We start from the raw sequence: 24,858 nt of genomic DNA, 5'->3' as shown, positions 1-24,858 counted from the left end.
ATTGATTCAGTTTACATTTGCAAGTAGAAAGCATGAGCCCACTAATCTCCAATGCCCTGTTGGGGTTGAATTTATTTATATGGTTATGTTTGTGCCTGAAAAAGAATTTTCATTAAAGAAACTTATTAGACCTGCTCTTTGTGGAATAAATATCTAGCTAGGCTTCTGCTTATTACATTCTCCCTTTTCTGTTATGAGTAATTTATTATGCAGAGCTATGAATATCCTTGAATGATATTCTGGAGAAATTTTTGTGAGGCTAAAAATTTTTGTGAGACTTTCATAAGGCTTACAGATCTCTGCTGTTTCTCTTTCATGACCATCTCCCAGCTCTTGTTTCCCCAAAGTACAAAAATGTGGTTACCCTTATAGGCCACTGAATTCAAATGCCTCTGATTTTACTAGTCTGATTATGAGAGTGTGGATATGGTAAATATTTGGTCTGTGTTTATATTACTGTTTTCATATGTTATACCTCTAGCAGACAGTAATTGAACAAAAGTCTTTACTGATGGAACAGAATGTTACAGGTGACCATCATCAGTAAAATGAAGTTGGCATGTGAGAGTTAAAATCTACTTCCTTGGTGTGATGGAAGTTATTAATCATGACTCTACAATTTATTGTGTGACCTTGGGCAGGTTTATTTAGTCTTTCTGAGTCTCAGTTATTTCATTCATAGGATGGGGATAATATGGACTTCATATGAATGTTCTGAAAATTAGATGAAATACTGTTTATGTGGTTCTTAGCTCAGTTTTGATATTTAGTCATCATTCAAATGTTACTCTCTTCTATTTCTCCTGCCCCTTTGCACCATGTGTTGAAGTGCACTTTCCCCTGTTTTTAGATTTGTATGATGAATATATCACTTGAAAAATGGTTTATTTGAGAAGAGACTCTTCTGAGCATGTGTGTAGATACGTATCTACGAAATCATGTTTTTCAGGACAGTATGAAAGATCACAGCTGTTCAAAACTCCTCCTACCACCCATTGTTATTAGTGCCCTGGTATAAAACATGAAAAAAAAATTTTGTTTTCTTAAGTATTATTTTTATAATATTTCTAAGGAAAGCCTACATTTTTTCTACTTTGCCCAAAGTAAAACAGAGTGTTACAGACAAGTTCTGAAGGAGGTTGGGAAAATGGCTAACTCCTATTACTTTATATACTCCCTAGATTACATACTTACCTGCTTCTTTTGTGAAAGTTTAATAAGGCAGTCTTTCTTAAACTATACAGTGCCTAATAATCACCAGGAAAACATTATAAAATGTAGATTCCTTGGCTTCTCCCTGAGAAATTCCAGTTCATTACTTTGATGGTCCTGAAAGGATACATTTTAAACACATATCTGAAGTAATTCTGATGAAGTGGTCTAAAATGATACTTAAGAGAAACATGAATTTAAAGTAAAATAAAATTGACTAAATTTATTGAGTTCCATCCTTGAGTCACACACATTGGTCTACACTGTCCTCTACAGCAATACTTCTCCAAACCTTCTGTGATGAAGGACCAGTTTTTTGTTGTTTTCTAATATAGCATGGATCAGTACTTTTGTAAATATAGTGAAATGAATTACTGGAAAAGAAGGATAAAAAAAGATACCCAGATTAAAAAAGCCCAATATTTTTTATTGTTAGATTCAACAGGCATAAAATTATTTTGTCAAATTAAAGAAAAAGTTTCTAAATGCTTACTTTCAGCTTCTTTGGTTATCTCATTGCAGAGTGGTTGATGGACTAGCACCAGTCTGTGGACCACACTTTGAGTAGCATTGCTCTTCAGAAAATGAAGATGAGTTTGTGTTGAAACTGGCGAGCTAGAAACCTAGTCTCTTCTACAAATCCCAGGGAGCCTGATTTCTTCATCTATAAAATTGAGACAGTTTTACTACTGTGTCTGTCTTGTAGGGGTTGTTATCCTCATATAAAATGTAATGTTTGTGAAAGTATATTGCAAACTGAAAAACTAACTGAAGTTATGTTAATCATCAGAAACATTTATTGAACATATTTTTGTGTAAGGACTTTGTTAGCAACTAGGGATATAGAGAGAGATGGCCAGGAGCTTACTATTCAGTTACATATTTGTTACATAAGGTTGGCAGTATGCTGAGCTGATTAAATTCCAGCTTCATAAAAATTTTTCTAGACTTGTACAACCTTTCTCTGAACTCCAGTAGCATGCTTATATTTTTAAAATATGTAACTTTGGGGTATTTCTTTGTAATGCTTGAAATAAGAACTTTTTAAAAGTGTATACATATTTCTCTAAATAGATTGGAAGCATTTTGGAGTCAGGCACTCTTGAGTTGAAGTTTGTGGTACTCCTTGTGTATGGGTCCTTTCCTGTTGATCCTGGAGCAGATAACCCCTTCTCCAACTGTCTCCCACTGCCAGGCTTGCTGCCCAACTCCATGCCATTTCTCTTTTCTGCCTATCTCCTCTTCTCAGAGTGTTTGCAGGAGATAGAGACTCTTGAATCTGGGAATTTTTGAGTGCCTTTTCTGTACAGATTAAGTGCAAGAGATAAGAAAATAATACATAAGGTTCCTGACCTCTGGGAGCTCATAATTTTTTAAGGGAAAAAGACAAAGAATTCAGTAATGAGACAGGTACTGACATGTTCAAAATGTTCTGAGAACATGGAGAAAGGAAAAACTGCCCTGGGGAATTGGGGAAGGTTTCATAGATAGGATGACCATCTAATTTACCCTCCAAAATGAGACATTGTTAAAGGTGAAAGAGTCATTACTAATCATCAGGAGGGGACAACAGGTATAAATTGGGACTGTCCCATGTAAACTGGGACATACTGTTACCCTGTTTATAAAAGAAATGTCTTTGTGTAGTGTTACAGTAAGAGTTGGAGGATTTACTAGGTAAATAAAATAACACAGAGAAGCTTAGAAGCATGAAATAATATGTAGGTGTGCCTAGCCCATAAAATACTTAAGGGCGGAAATAGTAAAAGGTAAGATTGCAAAGGTAAATTAGGACCAGATGATGTAGGGACTTTTGTATACTGTTGTAACTAATGGCAAGTCTTTGATATTAAGGATGGGATGGTAAGATTAGATTTTTTTTAAAAGATCACTCTACACCATATGAAAGATGAAGATGGGGTAAGGTGGGGGACCTTAGATACTGAGACCACAAAATCATTTAAAATATTTGCTGTAGATTAGGAAAGAAAAGATGGTATTCCAAACTGAGGAATGGGAAGACAGTTGGAAAGAATTGAGAGACTCCAGAGATATTTAGATCTTTAGAGATATTTAGACTTGTAGGGGAAAAGGCACTTGACTTTCAGGACCCCATGCTCTCCTGGTTTTCTTCTTACTTTACAGACCACTCCTCAATTGTATTTGCTAGGTGATGTCTTCAATTTATAAATGTTGGAGTACCCCAGAGTTCAGTTCTCAGACCTCTTTCTGTTTGCATTCACTAACTTGTTAAATGATTTTGTCTACCCCCATGACTTTAATTTCTGTCTGTCTGTTTATGACTCCTGAATTTGTATCTTCAGCCAAACATCTACTCTTAACTCTATACTTGTGTCTCATTGGCATTTCAAATTTAACGTGTTAGAACTACACTTTCTAATTTTTCACTCCAAACATACCATAATTCACCATTTTCATAAAAGGCATCATTATTCACTCATTTGTAGAGATATCCACCCTGGAGTCATCCTTGACTACTTTTTCCCTCATATTTCACATCCAGCACACCAGCATTTTTATTGGCTCTTCTTTCAAGGTATGTCCTGATACTTAATTTGGCCCTTGAATTACCTCTCCTACTTCATTTTCTGCCACTCTCCCTCTTGGATGTGCACTTCATTTCTAGCTTTCTACTGTTCCTAGCATATACTAAGCATCATTCTGTTTCAAGCAGCATTCTTGCTTTTTTCTTTACAAGTTACATTCTCTCCCAGATACATGCATAGCTCACTTCATCACTTAGCTCTGGACTTAGCTCAAATGTTATCTTTTTTAGTTGAGACTTTCCCAACTGTGCTTCTTAAGAATACCCTCTTCCCCCTCATCTGACACTCTCTATCCCCTTTTCGTACTTAACTTTTTTCAAGGTATTTATCACTACTTGTGTGTGCATGTTATTTGTTTATTGTTTCTTTTCCCCACTGGAATGTTAAGTCTGTGAGGATAGTGACTATTCAGAGTTGTACCCTCAGTGCTAGAAAAATGCTAATAATAAATATTAGACATTTCATAAATATTGTATTTCATGGACTCTAAGATGCCATTAATTTTAAGAGGTATCAATATTTTATGAACCAATAAGAAAGAAAAAATACTGTCCATTGTTAGGTGCCATTGATGATAAGATGCACCCTGATATCAGAGGTTAAAATGGAGGAAAATGTGTATATTAGAATCTATGAAAAAATAATTCGTTAAATGAGTGAAGTAGAAAGGAATCATCTCACATGACTTTAGGGTTTCTAACTTGATCAAAGAAATGATGGTATCCTGTAAATATGGAATACAAGAGACATAATAAGATTGATACCGGAAAGGATACCTCTTCATATTTGTATAATTCATGAGGGAGAAGCGAGAAGAATCTTGCAGGAATGGGGAAGAAATTAGAACTATCTAGTCTGAGACCTGGATTCTATTCTTCAAGTTATCCACATTATAACACTCTTTATTACCAGGCCACTTCTCTGAGGATAAACACATCTCCAGATTTCTCAATTATTGTGTGATCCTTGTATTCATCCTCAGATTACTTGTATTTCTTTTTACTACTATGTACATACTAGGTGCTTCAAAACTGTTTGAGTGATTTCTTGAATCTTGACCCCCTCATCTCCAACCTTTTTCTGTGTTGTTGGATTGTCTAATTTGAAGTTATTTATAATATTACATGGGAGTGAAGAGGTCTTGGTAGGCCTCGGTTGATGTCTCCCAGTGGCAGAAAGCAAACCAGGAATTGCCTCTTCTCTAGATGTAAAGAGTTGGTGATTCCAACACTTCCTGTTTATGATTGTCTCAAGTATTTATTTACCAAGACTGTCCCATTCTGAGCCCCATAGGCTTCTGTAATCTAAATTCTCCTTATATTGCCCTCTTTTTCACCACTCTACTTTTAGACTTGAGTAGATGAATCTACTGGATTTGATGACTAATCTGTACATATTTTATCAACATGAAAATTTTATCAGATACAACTAGTTTTATTAGTGCCTGCAGTTGAAAAGGGAATCTTTGTTCTATGAAAGAACACTGTACCAAAGCTAAGCCAGAGCTACCTTATGTATATATTTTTTTAAGTTATATTTATAAAAAAATTATAAAGCATACTGTTTATTCCTTTTAAATATGAAAGCAAGACATAAGGAGTCCAGGTTTCTCATCCAATGGGTCTTTTTACCCAAGGCAGTTAGTAGGACTGTGACAACTAGCTCAGAATGATCCTGCTCTTCAGGTGGGACCCTGTCATCTGCATGTAAAGAACAACTTAATCCCTAACAAGCCCAGCCAGTAACCATATCTACAGTGTCAAGAGCTACATGCGCTTCACCTTAGTAGTGCTGCTCTGTTGAATGTCACACACTATCCATGTTACATACATCCACATTACATTCCTGTTCTCTGTGGTCAGGTTAAAGGCCTTCTTTTGAAAAGTCTGTTCTGCTTACCTTTTTTAAAAATTAAAACAGTTTAAAACCTTTTCAATTTTTTAAAAAATTGGAAGTGTTTAAATATATAGAATAATGTAAAGAGTAGTATAATGAATAGCTCTGTAACTGGATCTTCAATCAACAATGAATGTTTTGTCATATTTGCTTCATTGACATGTAACATATACATATTTCTACTGAATCATTTCAAAATAAGTTTTAGACATTACCTTAAGTATTTACTTAAGATTGCTGTGTTAGGCAGAATAATGCCCTTTCTCCCAAGATTGCCAAATCCTAATCCCCAGAACCTATGAATATGTTCTGTTTCATGGCAAATGAGAATTAAGACAGTAGGTGGAATTAAGGTTGCTAATCAGTTAACCTTAATATATGGATATTATTCTGGATTATCCAGGTGGGCCCAGTGTAATCACAGGGGTCCTTAAAATGGAAAAAGGCAGAAGAGAGTCAGAAAGATGACAGCATGAGGAGGTATGGGCCTAATATTAGTGACTTTGAAGATGGAGAAATGGCCATGAGCCAAGGAAAGCAGGTAGTCTCTAGGTGGAAAAGGCAAGAAGATGGATTCTCCTCTAGAGACTGCAGAAGGAATGTAAGGAGCCCTGCTGTTGCCCTGAATTTGTCCCAGTGAGACCCATTTCAGACTTCTGACTCCCAGACTGGGATACTAAATTTGTACTGTTTAAACCACCAGGTTTATGGTAATTTGCTACAGCAGCCATAGAAAACTAATACGATTGCTTCTCCAAACAAGAAGGACAGTTTTCTGTTCAACCACAGTACCATTATCACGCCTAACAAAATTAACTATAATTCTCTAATATTATCTAATACCCAGTCCATTTGGAATTTCCCCAGTTGTTCCCCATAATATCTTTTGTAGATTTTCCTTTTAAACCAAGATCCAGTAAGATACCATACCTTGCATTTGGTATGTCTGTAAGTGTCTCTTAATCTAGAACAGTCAATACTCCCCCATCTTTTGTATAAACTTTTGAAGAGACCAGGTTCATTGATTTGCAGCATATTCTGCATTGTGGATTTCTTAGATTATTTCTGTATGGTTTTTCATTTAGCTTATTCTTTAATTCTGTTTTTCCTACAAATTGGACTTCAATGTAAAGTTCATGTTTTGGGGAAAAATACTTTATGGGAGAGGCTGTATATTTCAAGCAATATCCCATCAGGGAGCTCATAATATCTGATTGTCTTACTGTTTACATTGCTAAGTTTTATCCCTGGGTTAAGATGACAGCAAGATCTCTCTATTGTTAAGGTATGTTAAGGTATATTCCCTTTGCAGTTAGTAGTATGTGGTAGTGTTTTGTTTATTAGAAGCTGGGAGGCCTATCTGCTCTGAAAGGATACTGAAGTAGTTACTATGAAAATAAAATTTTAACTTCCAGACCATCATTTAAAAAAAAATTTTTTTAGATTTCTTTTTAGTTTTGGTTTTTTTGGGGGGTATAATTAGGTTTATTTATTTATTTACTTTTTTTGGAGGAGGTACTGGGGATTGAACCCAGGACCTCATACATGCTAAGCATGCACTCTACCACTTTGAGCTATACTCTCCCTCTTCTAGACCATCATTTTTGGCTTTGGAGTGTGACAGACCATATAACATTAAAACCCTTTGCAATTCCATTTCAGAACAGCTAGTGATACCGGGTAAAATAAAACAAACTTTAAAATTTTTTATTTTTAAACAAGCTTCCTTTTAAATGCATAGCTGAGTCTGAAAGAAGTAAGGAAGATTCTCAGTGACCACACAAATGAAAAGGGAACTGAAAATGAGCTGTGTGCACGTGACTTAAAGCTGTGACAGTTCTGGGGGCTTTTCTACTTTCAGTAACTGAAAGACTTGGTTTTAATGCTCATGAGGGGTCCAAGAAACAAAGCTGTAGGGCAGTATGGAACAGAGTTGGAGGTGAGAATCCCTTTAAATCCCCTAAAGCCAGGAACCTTAAACGCTCATGCTCAGGGAAAGGAGGTGACCATAAAAAATTCCATCCCCTAGTTGAAGGAAACAAGAAAACTTTTCTGTCTCAGCTTGGGCTCTGACTAGGGGTCGGTAGGAATACCCCCTGAAAATTGAAGTATGAGCCTACTCTCATATGAGTTTAAATTATTTTTGTCTGAGATCCCTAAACTGAGAAATAAATATAAGAAAAATTATTCAGAATACTTGATACCCTTGGGGTAACTGGCAGAAGTACATGAAAAACTACTCTGGAGGAACAGGTTGACAATCCAAACCACACAGGATTCCTACAGATAAAGTCTCAATAAAGACAAAGTACCCTTAAAAAATTGACAAAAAGCACAAGAAAACAGTCATTTACCATCAACAAGAGTCACAGATATAACCTGCAGCAGAAACTGAAAACTTCAGGTAATGTATCCATTGACTATAGTCCATAAAATAAGTATATTTAAACTATTAAATACAAAGACTTGAAATAAGAAAATATACTTTGGAGGAAACAGATTTGAAAAAAAAGTAAATAGAATATCAAAAAAATGCAGATTGTGGTCTTCTATTCAGCAGGTATTTATCTAGTACATATTATGGGCCAGGTACTGAATGAAATAGGAAAAAACAAAACAAAAAACCTGTCCCAAGAAGCTTACATTTTACTGGGTGGGGAACAGACCAACAGATATAAACATAATATGCCAGGTAGTCATAATTACCAAGAATAGGAAAAAAGCATTGTAAGAGGGTGACAGAGTAATGATGGAAGATGCTGTGTTTTTTTGTTTTCCGTAACAGATGCATTAGGAAAACGTTCTCTGACATAAGAAGAAAATAAGAAAGTAAGCCACATGGCTATCAGGGGGAAACAAGGAAACTAAACTGACTAGAAAGGGAGTGATGGGAGGGTAGTACGAGATATAAAGTCAAAGAGAAACAGTAGTGGACCAAATTATGTGGGACCTTATAGACTATGATAAAGACTTGGAATGCTGTTCTGGTTATATTGCTGTATAACAAATTAGTTATTCCAAAACTTAGTAACTTAAAACAACTGTTTTATTAATGCTCTTAGATTCTGTGGGTCAGGAATTCATTTAAATTGGGTACAGCAATGATGGTTTATTTCTGCTCTACAGTGTCTTGAGACTGTAGCTGGGAAGATGCAAAAATGGGGAAGACTTGTTAGTGGGGGGCAAGAATCATCACTTACATGACTGGTGCCTGGGCTGAGAGTAGGCCCACCAACTGAAGTGTCTACATGTGACCTCTCACTGAGGCTTTGCTTCCTCACAGCATGGCAGCCTCAGCCTAGTTGTACCTCTCAGAAAGCACTCCAGGGCTCCAGACCTGAGTGTTCCAGGGAATAAGAAACTGCATTGCTTTTTATGACCCACTGGCAGAAGTCATCGAGCATCACTTCTGCTGTACTCTACTGGTTGAAGCAGTCATAAATCCACCCAGATACAAGGGAAGGGAACATAGACACCCCCATACGCACACCCTCATTATGTGAGGTATGTCAGAGAATTTGGAGGGGGACGTTGTTTGTAAACCACCACAGATGCCATTAAAGCATTTTAAACAGAGGAATGATATAATCTCACTTAGTGTTAGAAAGATCATTCTGGTTTTTCTATGGAACATAGACTGAAGAGGAGCAAGAGGAAAAACAGAGTTAACAAAAATTACTGTGGTCTGGGCAGGAGATGACAATAGCTTGGACTAGAATAATATGAAAGTGGTGATAAAGGGTCAGATTTGAAATATATTTGAAAAGTAGTGCTGACAGAATTCACAGATGGAATGCATGTTGGGTGTGAGAAAAAGGAACCAAGAATGGCTCCTAAGTGTTTGGTTTGGCAATTGGTTAGATGGTGGTGTTTACTGAGGTGGGAAACACTAGGAGAAGAGAAAGTTTTCATTTAGGGAGTTCAGCAATTCAGTTTTGGGCATAAGTTCATAAAATGTCTGTTCATAAAGTGACATCCAAATGAAGATGTTAATTAGGCAGTTGAATATATAAAGAGAATTTTAGAGGAGAGATGAATTCTAGGAATATATATTTGGGAATTAGCATTTAGATGCTCTTTAAAGCCATAGGAATGTGTGAGATTATGTAGGGAGTGAGTACAAATAAAGAAAAGGTACAAGATTGAGTCCAAGGGCATGCTTACAGTTAGAATTAGGAAGATGAGTAGAAACTAGTGAAGGAGAGTAAGAATAAATGGTCATGAAGACATACAGATGGCTAACAGGTACATGAAGAGGTGCTCAGCATCACTGATTATCAGGGGAGTGCAAATCCCCTGAGATATAACTCACACTTGTTAGAATGGCTATTATCAAAAAGACAGTAATAAATTATAGTGTTGGTGAGGATGGAGAAAAAGGAACCCTTGTGCACTGTTGGTGGGAGTGTAAAATGGTGTAGCCACTATGAAAAACAATGTGGAGATTCCTAAAAAAAATTAAAACTAGAACCACCAAGTGATCCAGCAATTCCACTTCTGGGTTTTTATCTGAAGACAAGAAAACACTAACTTGACTAGATAACGTACCCCCCTGTTCTTTGCAGTCGTATTTACAATAGCCAAGACCTAGAAGCAACAAGAGTGTCCATTGGTGGATGAATGGATAAAGAAAATGTGATATATATGTGTATGCATGTGTGTGCATGCACACATACACACACACATACAATGGAATTATTAGCCATAAAAAAAAAAAGAAGGAAATCTTGCCATTTGGACAACACAGATGGACCCTTGAGGACTTTATCCTAAGTGAAATAAGTCAGACAGAGAAAGACAAATACAGTATGATCTCACTTATATGTTGAATCTAAACAAAACAAAACAAAAAACCTAAACTCATAGATACAGAGGATGGATTGGTGGTTGCCAAGGTGTTGGGGGGACAGGGCAAAATGGCTAAAGGTGATCAAAAAGTTCAAACTTCCAGTTATAAAATAAGTAAATCACAAAGATGTACAGCATGGTGACTATAGTTAATAATACTTTTTTAAAAAATTGAAGTATAGTTGATATATAATATTGTGTTAGTTTCAAGTGTATAGCAAAGTGATTCAGTTATATATATATTTTCAGATTATTTTCCATTATAGGTTATTATAAGATATTGAATATTGTTCCCTGTACTATATAGTAAATCCTTGTTGCTTATCTGTTTTATGTATAGTAGTTTGTATCTGTTGATTCCATACTCCTAATGTTTCCTTTCCCTTCCCCTTTGGTAACTATAAGTTTGTTTTCTATGTCTGTGAGTCTGTTTCTTTTTTTTGTATATAGATTCATTTGTATTATTCTTTAGGTTCCACATATAAGTGATGTCATATAGTATTTGTCTTTCTCTGATTTAATTAAGTATAATATTCTCTGAGTCCATCCATGTTGCTGCAAATGGCAGTCTTTCATTCTTTTAATAATACTGTTATGTGTATTTGAAAGTTACTGAGAGAGTAGATCTTAAAAGATCTCATCCCAAGAAAAAAAATGTGTTACTCTGTATGGTGATGCATGTTAACTAGACTTACTGTGGTGATTACTTCAGAGTATATTCAAATATCAATAATTATGTACATCTGAAACTAATATAATATTGTATGTCAATTATGTCAGTAAAAATAAGAAAGAATACATGGGTCATGAATATAGGATGAGAACCCCAGATGTGTGAAGTCTTGAAGGCCAAGTGAAGAAAGTATTTAAAGGAAGGAATATTGATTTAGTTAAATGCTGCTGAAAGTTCAAGTAAAATGAGAACTGATTTTTTTAAAAAAGCTATTGGATATGGCAACATGAAGTTAATTAGTGATGTGGAAAAAGATGGTCTCTTTATATTAATGGGGACAAATTCTTAGCTGAAGTAGTTTCAAGAGGAAAATAGAGAAAGTGGAGACAGCATAAATAGCACTTTTGAGGACTTTTGCTGTAGAGTGCACAGGGAAATGGGGCAGTAAATGGAATAGGACAGGAGGTCATAGGAAGATTTTTCTCAAGGTGAGAAATAATATACCAAGTTAATATGAAAATGGGATGATTCTCAACATTGGCTGAATAATGGAATCATTTGGGGAATTCATTAAAGTATGAGGCTTGAGTCCCATGGCAGACCACTTAAATCAATCTTTAGGAGTGGGACCTATGGTATGAATTTTTTTAATGTATATATTTCCTCGGATGATTCTAATAGACATCCAAGGTTTATCTGTTCTTCAGTATATCAGTGAAATCTCAGTAGATTTTTTTTTTTTTGAATGAAGGTAGATTTATTTACAGAGTTACATGCTGCATAGACAGAGTGCGGTCCGTCTCAGAAGAGAGAACAACCAGATGTGTTTTTTCAACAGTGTATTCAACATAACTGAAGAGAGAATAAAGAGCAATAGGAAATTATGCAAAATGCGTCATAGAGATACAAAGAAATGGAAAATACAAAAAAAAAAAAAAAAAAGACTGAGACATGGAGACCAGAATGGAATGGTCCAGGATACCTCTTACAGGGGTTCTAGGATAGAATTGAGAAAATGGAAAGAGTAGCAATATTCAAAGAAATAATGGCCAAGAATTTTCTAAAATTGCTTAATGTATGTTTCTTCAACTTGAGGAATAAACAGTGAATTCTGAAAGGATAAATAAAACTAAACACATTAATGATACTATAGTTTTGTAGAACATCAAAGACAAAGAACTTATAATTACCTCCCCTTGCCAAAAAATAAATAAATAAATAAAGACAAATAACTTATGAAAGCAACCAGAGAGGAAAAAACAGATTACTGCAAAGGAATGAAAATTATACTTAAAACTTCTCAACAACAAGATACCAAGGAAATAATATTTTCAAAGTATGGAGAGAAAATAAGTCAGCTAGAACTATATGCTGTTTTTAGAGGATGAAATGAAAACATTTTTAGGCAGACATGAGCAAGTTTACCATTTAAGTATTATATTAAAAGAACATAAAGGATATGCATTGGGAAGAAAGAACTGAATACAGTAGGAATGGCAGGGGAAAAAATGTGGGTAAATCTAAACTAGCTTTGACTATATATAATGCTCTAATGACTAGTTTGATAGGAGCTAAAAATAAATTAAGACTGAAATAAAAGAGAAAAATGAATAAAGAAAACTTAAATCCAGTCAACAGAAGGAATAAAAGAACAGAAGCTGGTAGAAATAAAACCAAATATATTAGGAATCATGATAGATATAAATGGGCTAAACTAGATAAAGAAACAGATTATCAGATTGAATGGAAAAACAGTTTCAGGTAAATACTGTCAAAGAAATTGACATTACGAATGGAAAAAGATGTTCCAGGCAAATATTGACCAGAAAGTTATGTCTCCGTATGAATAACAGACAAAGTAAGCTTTGAGATCATTAATTAGGGGAACTTTTAATCTGCAAATAAATATAAATTGTAAAGGAGAAGATTGATAAGGAAATTTAAAATAACTGAAAGGTTTTTATTTCATCTTTGTTTTTAAAAGACATTTTTTGACAGGTGTGGTATTTTAGATTGTCAGATTTTTTTCTTTCAATATTTTAAAGGTGTTGCTGTCATCTCTTTTACATTGTTTCCAACAAGAAATCTAATTTATCTTTACATATGATGTCTTTTCCCCTCCCACTTTGGCTGCTTTTAAGATTTTATAGTAGTTTTGAGCACCTTGATTATGATGTTTCTCGGTACAGTTTTCATGTTTCTTGTGTTTGGGGTTTGTTGGGGTTCTTGGATTTATAGGTTTATGGTTTTCATTCATTTTGGCCATTATTTCTTCATATATTTTTTCTCACTTCATCTTTCTCCTTTCTTTGAGGAACTCCAATTATCTGTATACTAGGCTGCTTAAAGTTGTTTCCCAGTCCCCTGAAGCTCTTCTTATTTTTTCTTTTTTCTATCTTTGTTTGATTTTAGAGTTTTTATTGCTATGTCTTCTGGTTCACTAGCCTTTTTTCCTATATCTAATCTGCTCTTAAGATCATTCATTGTATTTTTAAACTTTTATTGAGATATATTTCACATAACCATAAAATTCACCTTTTTAGAGTGTACAGTTTTGTGGTTTTAGTCACAGAGTTGTGCATCTGTCACCACAATCCTAGATTAGAACTATTTCATCACTCCAAAAAGAACCCCCATACCCATTAGCAGTCATTCACTATTTTGCCCCTCTCCTCAGCCCTAGGCAACCACTGTCTACTTTCTGTTTCCATAGATTGCCTATTTTGGGACTTTTCATATAAATGGAATCATATAATATAAGGCTTTTTGTGACTGGCTTCCTTTACTTAGCATAATGCTTTTTGAGTTTCATCTATGTTGTACACGTATCAACACATCATTCCTTTTTATGGCAGTATAATACTGCATTGTATGGATATACCACATTTTGTTTATCTGTTCATCAGTTGATGGATGTTTGGTTTCATCTTTTTGGCTATTATGAATAATGCTGCTGTGAGCACTCTTGTACAGATTTTGTGTGGAGATAATGTTTTTAGTTCTCTTGGGTGTATACCTAGCAATGGAATTGCTGAGTCATATAGTGACTCTATGTTTAACTTTGTAAGGAACTGCCAACTCTTTTCCAGAGTGATTGTACCATTTTACATTCCTTCCAGCAGTGTATGAAGTTTCCAGTTTCTCTACACATTCAGTGCTATCTGTCTTTTTTATGATAACCATTTTTCTGCAGCTGTTACTTCTATGATACTTTGTCCTTTTTGAAATCTAGTTGCCTTTGTCTCTCTATACCCTTTTACTCTCATCTCCATCTCTTCAACTCAAGAGTCTGCCTGGCTCTACCTCATTTCCCCCTGACCACATCATGTCCCAGAAACACTCTTTTGGCAATAAATGAGTGCAGCTGTAGAGTTCACCTCGTTTGTTTGTTGTCCCTCTGATATCACTGTCCTTTGTTGCCTGATGTCCAGCATCTTGAAAACTCTTGTTTCATGTATTTTGTTTGGAGGTTTTTTGTTTTTTAGTTGGGGGGTGGTAAATTTGGCCTGTTTGACACCATCTTGGCCAGAAGTGGAATTCACAGCATCCTTAACATCAACAAATTGATCCTTAGTGTGAACTGGAGAATGGATTACTAAATCATATATTTTTGCTGTGGAGTTCTACACAGCAGTTAAATGAACTGGAGCTTTGTGCATTTACTTGGATAAATTTTAAATATTAAAAAATGAAATATTGAAAAGCAAAATGAAAAGATATATTCAAGAGCAACTTTTAAAAATATAATTTATAAAAACACAAACTGTACTATATATTATTTATGGATACGTATGTGTGTAGTAGAATGATAACAAATCCATCATAATGCCTTTCTCTGGGGAGGGAAGAAGAGGGTAGAGAATGGTTTGGGGGTGAGGTTACATGGGGTGCTTCAACTATCTGTGATGTTTAATTCACTAAAAATAGGAAGTCATATATATGACAAATGGCTAGTATCTAGAATATGTAAAGAACTTTCAAAACACAACTGAAAAAACAAAACTCTCAAACAATTCAGTTAGAAAATGGGCAAAAGACATGAACAGAAGTTCCACAAAAGAGGATTTACAAATGGCAAATAAAAGCACATAAAAAATGTTTAATATCATTAACCATTAGGGAAATGTAAATTAAAACCACAGTGAAATATCACTATATACCTATCAGAATGCTTAACTAAAATATAATGACAACACCAAATACTAGCCAGAATATGAAGAAACTGAACTTCTCAAGCATTGTGGGAATATGTGGTTGTGGTGGTACAGCTACTCTGGAAAATAGATTAGCAGTTTCTTATAAAATGAAATATTCATTTGCCATATGACTCAGCAGTCACATTCTTGAGCATTTATCCCAGATAAATGAAAACTTGTATATGAATGTTCATAGCAGCCTTATTTAATTAATAAATAAATAACTGTTTTCTAAAAAACCTAAGAACAACTCAGCTGTCCTTCAGTGGGTAAGTAAATGTGGTACATCCATACCATGGACTACTACTCAGCAGTAAAAAAGGAACAAACTATTGGTATATGCAACAACTTGAATGAATTCCAGGAGAATTACACTGAATGAAAAAAGCCAGTCCCAAAGTACTGGATGATTTCAATTATATAATATTTTTGAAAAGATAAAAGTTTAAATATGGAAAACAGATTCACCAGGATTTGGGTTGTGGCTGGGGATGGTGGGGAAATAAGGTAAATGTGGTTATAAAGGGCAACATGAGGGATCCTTGAGGTGATGGAATTGTTCTGTCTTGACCATGGTGGATACATGATCCTATGAATGTGATAAAATTGTATAGAACTAGCAGAAATGAATACAAGTATAACTGGGGAAATCTGGATAAAATCTGTAGATTATGTCAGTGTTGATAATTTGGTTGTGATATCTTATAGTTTTGCAAGATGTTAACATTGAGGGAAACTAGGTAAAGGATATATGGAATCTTTCTGTATTATTTCTTAAAATTTTATATGAGTCTACAATTACCTCAAAGTTTAAAAATTGAATAAAAATTAAATACAGATAAAATATTTTCTGTTTATTATTCTCTATGCTTATATCCATGATTGAGATGTTTCATAATAAAGAGAACACACTCTCTTCATTGGGTACAACACTAAAATTCTCTTCAGCTCTGTATTTTGACCATTTGGAAGACTGGGTCAGAGGGAGAGAAATCACTAAATAAAAATAGTAGAAACAGAAATGAAAATAATTTCCCTCACTTATTAATATTCATTTAAAAGTCTTTAGACTTTAAGAAGGTAAACACTTACTAGAATTTGTGAGAAAGGTGTATTTTTTTAAAGAAAGTCCTTACATCCCTACTTAGAATTTTGAAACCAGAATACTTTTTTAAACTTTTTTTATGTGTTAAAGAAATACTGTTTTGCTTTGTAAGGACTGCTGTCTCATTCAGTATAAATACTAGGAACTCTTCATTAAATAAAAACCATCTTACAGTCTTTTAGGCTATTGCTACTTTAAACTTAAAAGTCATGTTATATAACTATATATAGGTTTAAATTTCATCATTTTTGAGAATTGGAGGTTTTCAGACTTAGCTGGAAATTAAAATCATTCTCTAATATGATTAAATGGGGGAATAAATATAAAGGACCTTATACATTGCCTAGTAAATAGCAGGCAACTCAGTAGATGTTAATTCACTTTGCTCACCTTCTCTATCCCTTCATCCTCTTTGGTCTCAAGATCCTGTCTTTGTTGCAGACCTGTAATTTGGTTTGGGGGTAACAGTGAGTCAAAAACTTGACAAATATGAATCTAGAGCTGTGTTACTATCTGACCATTCTTGTTTTTTTACAACAGTCCTAGAAAATTTAAAGCTGCCTGCATTTCTTCTGCTGTAATTCTTAGACACAAATAACTACTCTTCTTGAAACTCTCCTTTAATTTATTGACATGTTATGCTTTCCTAGTTTCCCCCTCGTCACTCTTAGTTTTCTCTGACCAACCAATCCTTAAATGTAGATATTGCCCAAGGTTCTATATTTGACCCTTTTCCTTCTGACTATATACTTTTCCCCCTCCCCCCGGGCAGTTTCACTCAGCCCCATTCATTAATTACCTCCTTTACCTGTTCAAATATTTATCTCTGACTCTGGCCTGAACTCTGGCTCTCTTGTTTGTATGCCATGTATCTGCCTATTTATTGGATATCTCCATCTTGATTTCATTTCAGCACTTCTGACAGTTATCCTTTAGGATATTTTCAGTTTAGGTAACAGAAAACACAGTTCATACTGGCTTAAACATTAAGGGAATTTATTGGCCTGTGTAGCAAGAATCCAGACACTAGCTTCAGAGTAGTCTGATCTGGTGGCACAGCTATGTTATTAGCTCTTGTTTAAATGCTCTGCTGTGTACAGTGTCTGCTTTATCTGCAGGCTGCCTTCCCTCATGGTCACAAGGTGGCTGCCAGCAGGAACACTCCAGGGCTATATATTTTTTCATTCAGAGGAAAAGAATAGAATTGATAGAACTTGGTGACTTAGATTTAAGAGTCTGGAAAAGTCAAGGGTGATTCTCAGGCTTCTGGCTTTTGCCTCTGGATGAATTGATTTCTCTTCACTGAGATAGGAAGGAGAAAAGCAGAATATAGGGAAGGCAGAGAAAATGAGTTCATGTAAACATCTAAGTACTTACTTTAGTTATATGCACATCTGTCTCCTATCAAATGAAATTGTTAAAGACGTTGACCTAGTCTTTTTTAATCTTTACTCTTAGTACCTAGCCCTGAACTTGGCACATAATATATACTTAATATTTGTGGGGGATGGAAGAATTGGATGCATGTATAAATACATGAATACACAACACTGCTTCTTAAGATTATCTAGCTCTGAGCCAGGAGATGTACTATATAATAGATTTTTGAAGTAAGCTAGACCTGCGTTGGAATTCCAGATTCACAATCCAAAGCTTTACAGTCTTGGGATCCTTGATTTGACACTTTTTCTGCCTCTGAAGTAGGGATAATATCACTTACTTACGTGACTTGTTGAGGAGATTTAAATAAGAACACATGATAGTGCCTAGTAGCATGTTTGGCTTTTAAGTAGGTACTTAAGAAATATTAGCTGTTATTATTTGCAGCCTAGAAGAATCAGAAAAATTTGATTAGACATTAAAAAGCAACATGCAACATTCATTTTACAGAATTTTTGTGTTATTTTTTTGGAGAGGAATTTTTATGTGACACACTTACATTGAATACTAATTTTACAACGTTATTGGAGTGTAAGTGTATGATTCAGTAATTTTTTAAAAGTAAATTTACAGAGTTGTGCAACTTACCACCGCAATCCAGTTTTAGAACATTTTCATCACCCCAAAAAGATCTCTTGTGCCCATTTTTAAAATCAGTCTCAATTACATTGGATTTTTTTCTTATTATGGCAAAATATACATAACATAAGATCTACTATTTTAACCACTTTTAAGTGTACAGTTCAGCTTTAAATACATTCAGAGTGTTGTGCATCCATCACTGCTATCCATTTGAGAACTCTCTTTTCATCCCAGAGACTCTGTTCCCATTAAATAACTCCTCATTACCTTCTCTCCACCCCCAGCCACTGGCAGCCTCTATTCTACTTTCTATCTCTGTGAATATGCCTATTCTACGTACCTCATATAAGTGGAACCATAAAATATTTGTCCTTCTGTGTCTGACATTTCACTTAGCATGCTGTTTTCAGGATTGATCCATATTTCATTGACTTTTGAGACAGGCATGGCTCTGAGTACATAAAGTTGTGCCTTTTAGATAGTGAAGTCAAGAGTGGGCAAGGAAAATTGGTCAAAAGTTTTCAAGCCATCTATGGGGAAAGATTATTTACCTCAGACATTCACATATCTGGCTCTGGCTTCTTCCAACTTCCAGTGTACCTGTTTATGACAGAGTATAATAAAGGGAATTTATTTGAATTGATTTCAACTATTTGTATCAAACTCAGTTGAAAAAACCAAGATGATGGCATCCCAAACTCAAGTTAGCTCCAGGTTATTGAATTTTGTCGTTTTGTCATACATTTTCAGTGCTCATGAATATAATTTATCTTGGAACTTGGAACACTGTACTGTGTTAATAGATATTTGTATATCTTGCTGTGTACTTTTCTGAAGTACTTTTTGCATCTAGGTGTATAATTAGTTGAGTGACAAACTTTTCAACCTCTGTAACTCACCATGGTATTCTCAGTCATTCTCAATATGAGGTGTTGATAGAGTTACCCAGGACATTGTTACTGTGAAGTTAGGGCTTAACTTTTGATGTTCTGTAGCATTCAGCTTTACAGTCACTCTTAACTGGGGGTATTTTTCAAAGGTAAACCACTTCAGAAGTAACACATGTCAAAATAACAAATCTTTGAGGGACCTGTAGCTAAAGAATGTTTATATCTGCTGTAATATGATTCAGATTTGAAGCTGTTACGAGAGAATTAAGGGGAAATGGAGAAATTAGAACCCTTATACACTGCTAGTGGTAATGTAAAATGGCACAACCACTTTGGAAAACAGCCTAACAATTCTTCAAAGTGTTAAAAAGAGGGGTTACCTTAGGACCCAGCAGTTCTACTCATAGGTGTATACCCAAGAGAATTGAAAACATATGTCCATATGTTTTGTAGCATATGTTTTGTAACTTGTATATAAAAGTTCAGTAGCAGCATTATTCATAATAGTAAAAAGTAGGAAAAACCAAATGTCTTATTAGTTGAGAAGTGAATAAACAAAATACTATATATCTATGCCATGGAATATCATTTGGCCATAAAGGATATGATACATGCTATAACATGAGTGAACCTTGAAAGCATAATGCTAAGTGAAAGAAGTCAGTCACAAAAAACACATACTATATGATTTCATTTATATAAAAAGTCCAGAATGGGCAAATTTAGAGACAGAAAGTATATTGGGGAGAGTGACTGCTAATGGGGCATGGTTTTTTTAGGGAGGAGATTATGAAAATGTTCTTATATTGATTGTGGTGATGGTTGCACAACTCTGTGAACATACTATAAACCATTCAGTTATGCACTCTAAATAGGTGAATTGTGTGATATGTGAATTTTTTTATTGAAGTGTAGTCAGTTTACAATGATATGTGAATTATATTTCAACAGAGCTGTTCTTTAAAAAAGAAAGAATTAAGAAACATTATTTGAAAATTCAGAGATCTGAGTTACAGCTTTTCTCTGGTCTCCAAAAGGTCTGTTTCCTTTTGTTGGAAATTCTTTTGTTGGTTACTCTTTTTCTTCATTATAACTAGCAGAGAATCAGACAGCTCTTGCTTTGCTCTGCACCACAGGAAGATGCCTCAAGCACATACATATTTATCTTTGCAAGAACACCAGTTAACATTGGAAGTCTTCTGTCCTACTTCTTGAGTCTACAAGTTATCAAGCATGATCTCATGTCTTAGGTGTGGAAGTCATTTCCTTAGGATATAGGAATTAAGTTTTGTTGAGACTCTTCTGAGTGTCCACTTTTACATATGAAATTGAGACTTGGGGATGTAAAGTAACTTATTAAATATTTGACCTTGTAAAAAGTAAGTAGCAGTTTAATCCTGTATTTCTGTGACTCAAAATTTTTTCTTTCCAGTGCCACTTTGTCATACTAGGAAGACAACCCTGGATTTAGAAGTGTTGAAGAAATTCTGCATCTAGATTTTGTTAGTGTGAAAAATTTTGTTAGTGTGAAAATGAGAAGGAAAAATGATAACTAGCTTGCCTGTAATAATTTTGCTATATGAGAAAAGAACATATTATTTCTTATCATCCTAAGCACCTGAGTTCTTCATTAAACAAAGCCAAATATCCTAAGATATTAAAGCTGCATCTGTATAGAATTAAGAGCCAATAACGGTGGGTCCCTCTGACCCTTGCTGTATCTAGACAACTGAGGTTCCTGTTGGATGTTCTTTATGTAATTCATCTTTCTCATATTTCTCCATCAATAAGAGGCCAGTTGAAGATATGCATGAGTGACCTGAAGAACTTCCCATTCATAAGAGTCTTTACCAGGGGAAGAATTTGATATGAGAGTTCAGACCAAAGCATCTGACTTTGTGCATACATGTACAAACCAACAGTCATAAAAGAATGTTTATTTTTTTGAGAGCTGTAGACTGTTAATAGACTATCCAGGTGAGCATGGTGTTTGGTTTCAAGCATCTATACAGTTGGGACCTTGATGACTGGAAAGCATTTGAATGTTACTTTCACTGCTGAGCTTGAGTGACGAAATCTCCTTTAATATAGATCATCTAGGAAGATACAGGGTAGAATGTTAGCTCAGTTAATTTTGAACTTCCATGTATATATATCTGTGATTCTTCTTAGTACCTTTACCACCCTATCCTCTTTTTTCTTATAGACTTTTTAAGGGACTTTATTCTGATCTCACTTGTATTTTTCTTTCCATAGAATGGATAGAATGACAGAAGATGCTCTTCGCCTGAATCTGTTGAAGCGGAGCTTGGACCCAGCCGATGAGCGAGATGATGTCCTGGCCAAGCGACTCAAAATGGAGGGGCATGAGGCCATGGAACGTCTGAAAATGTTGGCACTGCTCAAACGGAAGGATTTGGCAAATCTGGAGGTGCCACATGATTTGCCCACCAAACAGGATGGCAGTGGTGTCAAGGGCTATGAAGAGAAACTTAATGGGAATCTCAGGCCTCATGGAGACAGCAGGACTTCTGGAAGGCCAGGCAAAGAAAACATCAATGATGAGCCTGTGGATATGAGTGCTAGACGGAGGTATGGCTTGGTTCAGCTGCCTCCTTAGTTCTCGTAAACTAAGCCTATGAAAAAGGAATGAATTCCAGTGAGAGGAGGGTATTTTTCATCCTAAAGCTTCTTGAAGGAAGACATACCTGTGCTGTTTGGCTTGACCGTGAATTCCTCGCATTTCCAAATGATGCTAGGTGCCTCCAAAATTTGCTTACTAGCATACAGAAAATTGTAATTACTATCCTTAAGATAAAGTGGCCATTTCTGGATAAAGGAGGCACTATAGAGTTGATACCCCATTAGAAGTAAGTTAATGTACACTTTCACTCTTATGGCCATTTTAATGGTGGGAAAAAGTCTTCTTCAGATCATCCCAGGAGTTTCAGGATCTGTTTATTATGGAGTCCCAGCTTTTATTACATCAGAGAACATGGGTGGCCTGTCTTTCCTTGTGTCAACAAAGAAATTCATGTGCCAATTCTTTATATTCTTACTTGAGTTGTGCCACTCGTCCCAACCCTCACATACGCATACACATTCACTTGTACATGTACACTTAAGCTTGTGCTTTTTTTAAAAAAATTTTTGTTTGTTTTTGCAGGGAGAGGTAAGTAGGTTTATTTATTTAGTTAGTTTTTTAATGGATGTGCTGGGGATTGAACTCAGGACCTCGTGCATGCTAAGCATGCGCTCCACCACTTGAGCTATACCCTCCCCCAAGCTTGTGCTCTTTCTCTCTTTTTCACACATGCACACGTTTTCACAGGCCTTTGTCAAGGTTGAGTACTTGGAGCTCTGGAGAACGCAATAAGAAGAGGTACCTAGAACTGGCTGAGGGTAGAGCCTACCTGAATAGTGAATCACAGTATAGACAATGCTCGTTTTAAGAACAGTTAGTTTATTCATGGTTCAGAGACAGATAATAGACATGAGAATTACTCTTCAGTGTTCAGTTGCCCTCCACCTAACCTTGCTGACTTTGTCCTAGGAGTGATCCAAAGCAGGATCTTTAAGGTGGACTGATGATGAAAGAAGGCAAAAGAAAGGAATGTTAAAATCTTACCTTGGTTTATTTCTCTGCCTTTTAATGTTTACTTATTAGTATTGTACCAGGATTATTTTTTTAAACTACACCCAATGGGGGAACATTCTTGGTAATAGCATGAAAAAACCCTTAGGAAATTTCAGGTATAATTCTCTAGTGGTCGTGGAAGAAGAGAAAAATCCTTGGGAGCTGTAGGTAGTGTCAGCAGAATGTTATGAAAGTAGATTGATCCTTAGATCCTTTATAGAAAAAAAGTGGGTGAATGAGATAATGCACCTGAGTAACCTGCTTGCCCCATAATCACCCTTACACTTCTGGAGCAACTGTCTAATTCTACTTCACTGGGGACAAAGAAGAGGAAGCATGTTAGCTGGATTCCTCACATCCCAAATTGAAATTGAATATATTTTTCATAGAATCATTGTTACACTCTTTGGTAAGGTCTGATTAGTGCTGTTGGAATTGTACTATATCTCAGATAATTCTGTGTTGAAAATTAAGACTACCCTGACAACCATACCACTGTGTTTAGTTTTATTAGAGGGATGAACTTTTGGAAACTGGGAACTGTTTTAATGGCCTACAGGAAAAGAAGCTTGATGTAAACCATCTAGATCTCCAGTCTGCATGGAAAACAGGCCCTGTTGGCCCTGTCACTCTTCTTCCCTTTCACCAGACCAGATATACTGACGGCTACTTCCATTTATCCTCAAGCTTTTTAAAAGAGTGAACAAGATTGATAGATTGCTCTATATGGAGAACAATGGTTTCTTTGATATGGATAAAAGGAGGAGATAATTTAAAAGTAGAGAGAAGGAAGGGCTCTTGACATGATAGTCATAATTGCCTAATTGCCTAAATATCTTTTTTTTTGTCTGTGTGCCATCAGTTGGACAAGTTATGATATCTGTGAAATGAGGTATATGTGAAACCAGCATTGCTTGTGTTTTGGAATGCTAGTGAGACATGGCAGTTCGTTCTCTTCCGGCTTTGTTTTTACTACCTGGATAAAGATAAGGAATTTTATAGTTTCTGGAAATCTGCCAGTCTGAGTCACAAAGTGATGTCAGCAGCAAGTCAGGCTTTTAATAATATCTAATAGGTAGAGTTTCATGTTTAAGAACACCAAATATTGTAAATCATATGTGTTTGGGAAAGTAGCAACATAATTTTTATCCCTGGAAAGTTTAATAAGTGAGGCTAGAATCCCAGGTCAAAAGTGTTTAAAAAAATCAGGGTGGGGAGGGTATAGTTCAAGTGGTAGAGCCCATGCTTAACATGCAAGAGGTCCTGGGTTCAATCCCCAGTACCTCAGTTTAAAAAAATAAATAAATAAACCTAATTACCATGCCCTACCCCCCAATTTTTTTTTTCAAGTTTTTGAAAAAATCGAGGAATGAATCTTGACTTGGGCTTTTCCTTATCTGTGCTAGCTATCTAATGTGGGTCTTACTATATCTGGGAAAAAATACCGCTTAGGTTTTCCTCAGATACAACTTCCTGATAAATCTCACTCAGTTTCAAAATCTCCATCCAGGAATGTCTGTCCCTATTCTGTTGCTGGACAATCCATAAGCAGTAGGTGGCACTCATTTGATTGAGAAAGGAAGAATTCCATATCTTAGAAATAATCTGTGATGTATGTATCCAGCCAGGACCAGAATGGAAAGAGCTTCTGACTGTTGATGTAAACATTAGGGTATCAAATAGAAGTAGAAATCTACCAGACCTCAAAGTTGTTCACGCACTTTAGTGTTAGGGATGAGGGACTTGAAGGAATACAGAAATGATAAATAAAATCACCCCCAAAATTAATTCAGACATTCCTGGAACTTGGGG

At 35.4% G+C, this 24,858-nt stretch overlaps 1 protein-coding gene across 3 annotated transcripts in view; it reads left to right on the top strand.

The window, feature by feature from the left end:
• The window catches only part of GATAD2B (GATA zinc finger domain containing 2B), a 73,049-nt gene that overhangs the window by 34,847 nt on the left and 13,344 nt on the right, over nucleotides 1–24,858 (top strand). For all 3 annotated transcript variants that reach the window (XM_074349466.1, XM_074349465.1, XM_074349464.1), the window contains exon 2: nucleotides 21,666–22,001. In XM_074349466.1, the coding sequence (XP_074205567.1) occupies nucleotides 21,667–22,001 (335 nt within the window). In that variant the 5' untranslated portion in view covers nucleotide 21,666. The remainder of the gene's footprint in view (nucleotides 1–21,665; nucleotides 22,002–24,858) is intronic.

The sequence above is a fragment of the Camelus bactrianus genome, chromosome 21 (assembly GCF_048773025.1).
Source record: "Camelus bactrianus isolate YW-2024 breed Bactrian camel chromosome 21, ASM4877302v1, whole genome shotgun sequence".
Classification (NCBI taxonomy): Eukaryota; Metazoa; Chordata; class Mammalia; order Artiodactyla; family Camelidae; genus Camelus; species Camelus bactrianus.
This window is presented reverse-complemented; position numbering and strand designations above follow the sequence as displayed.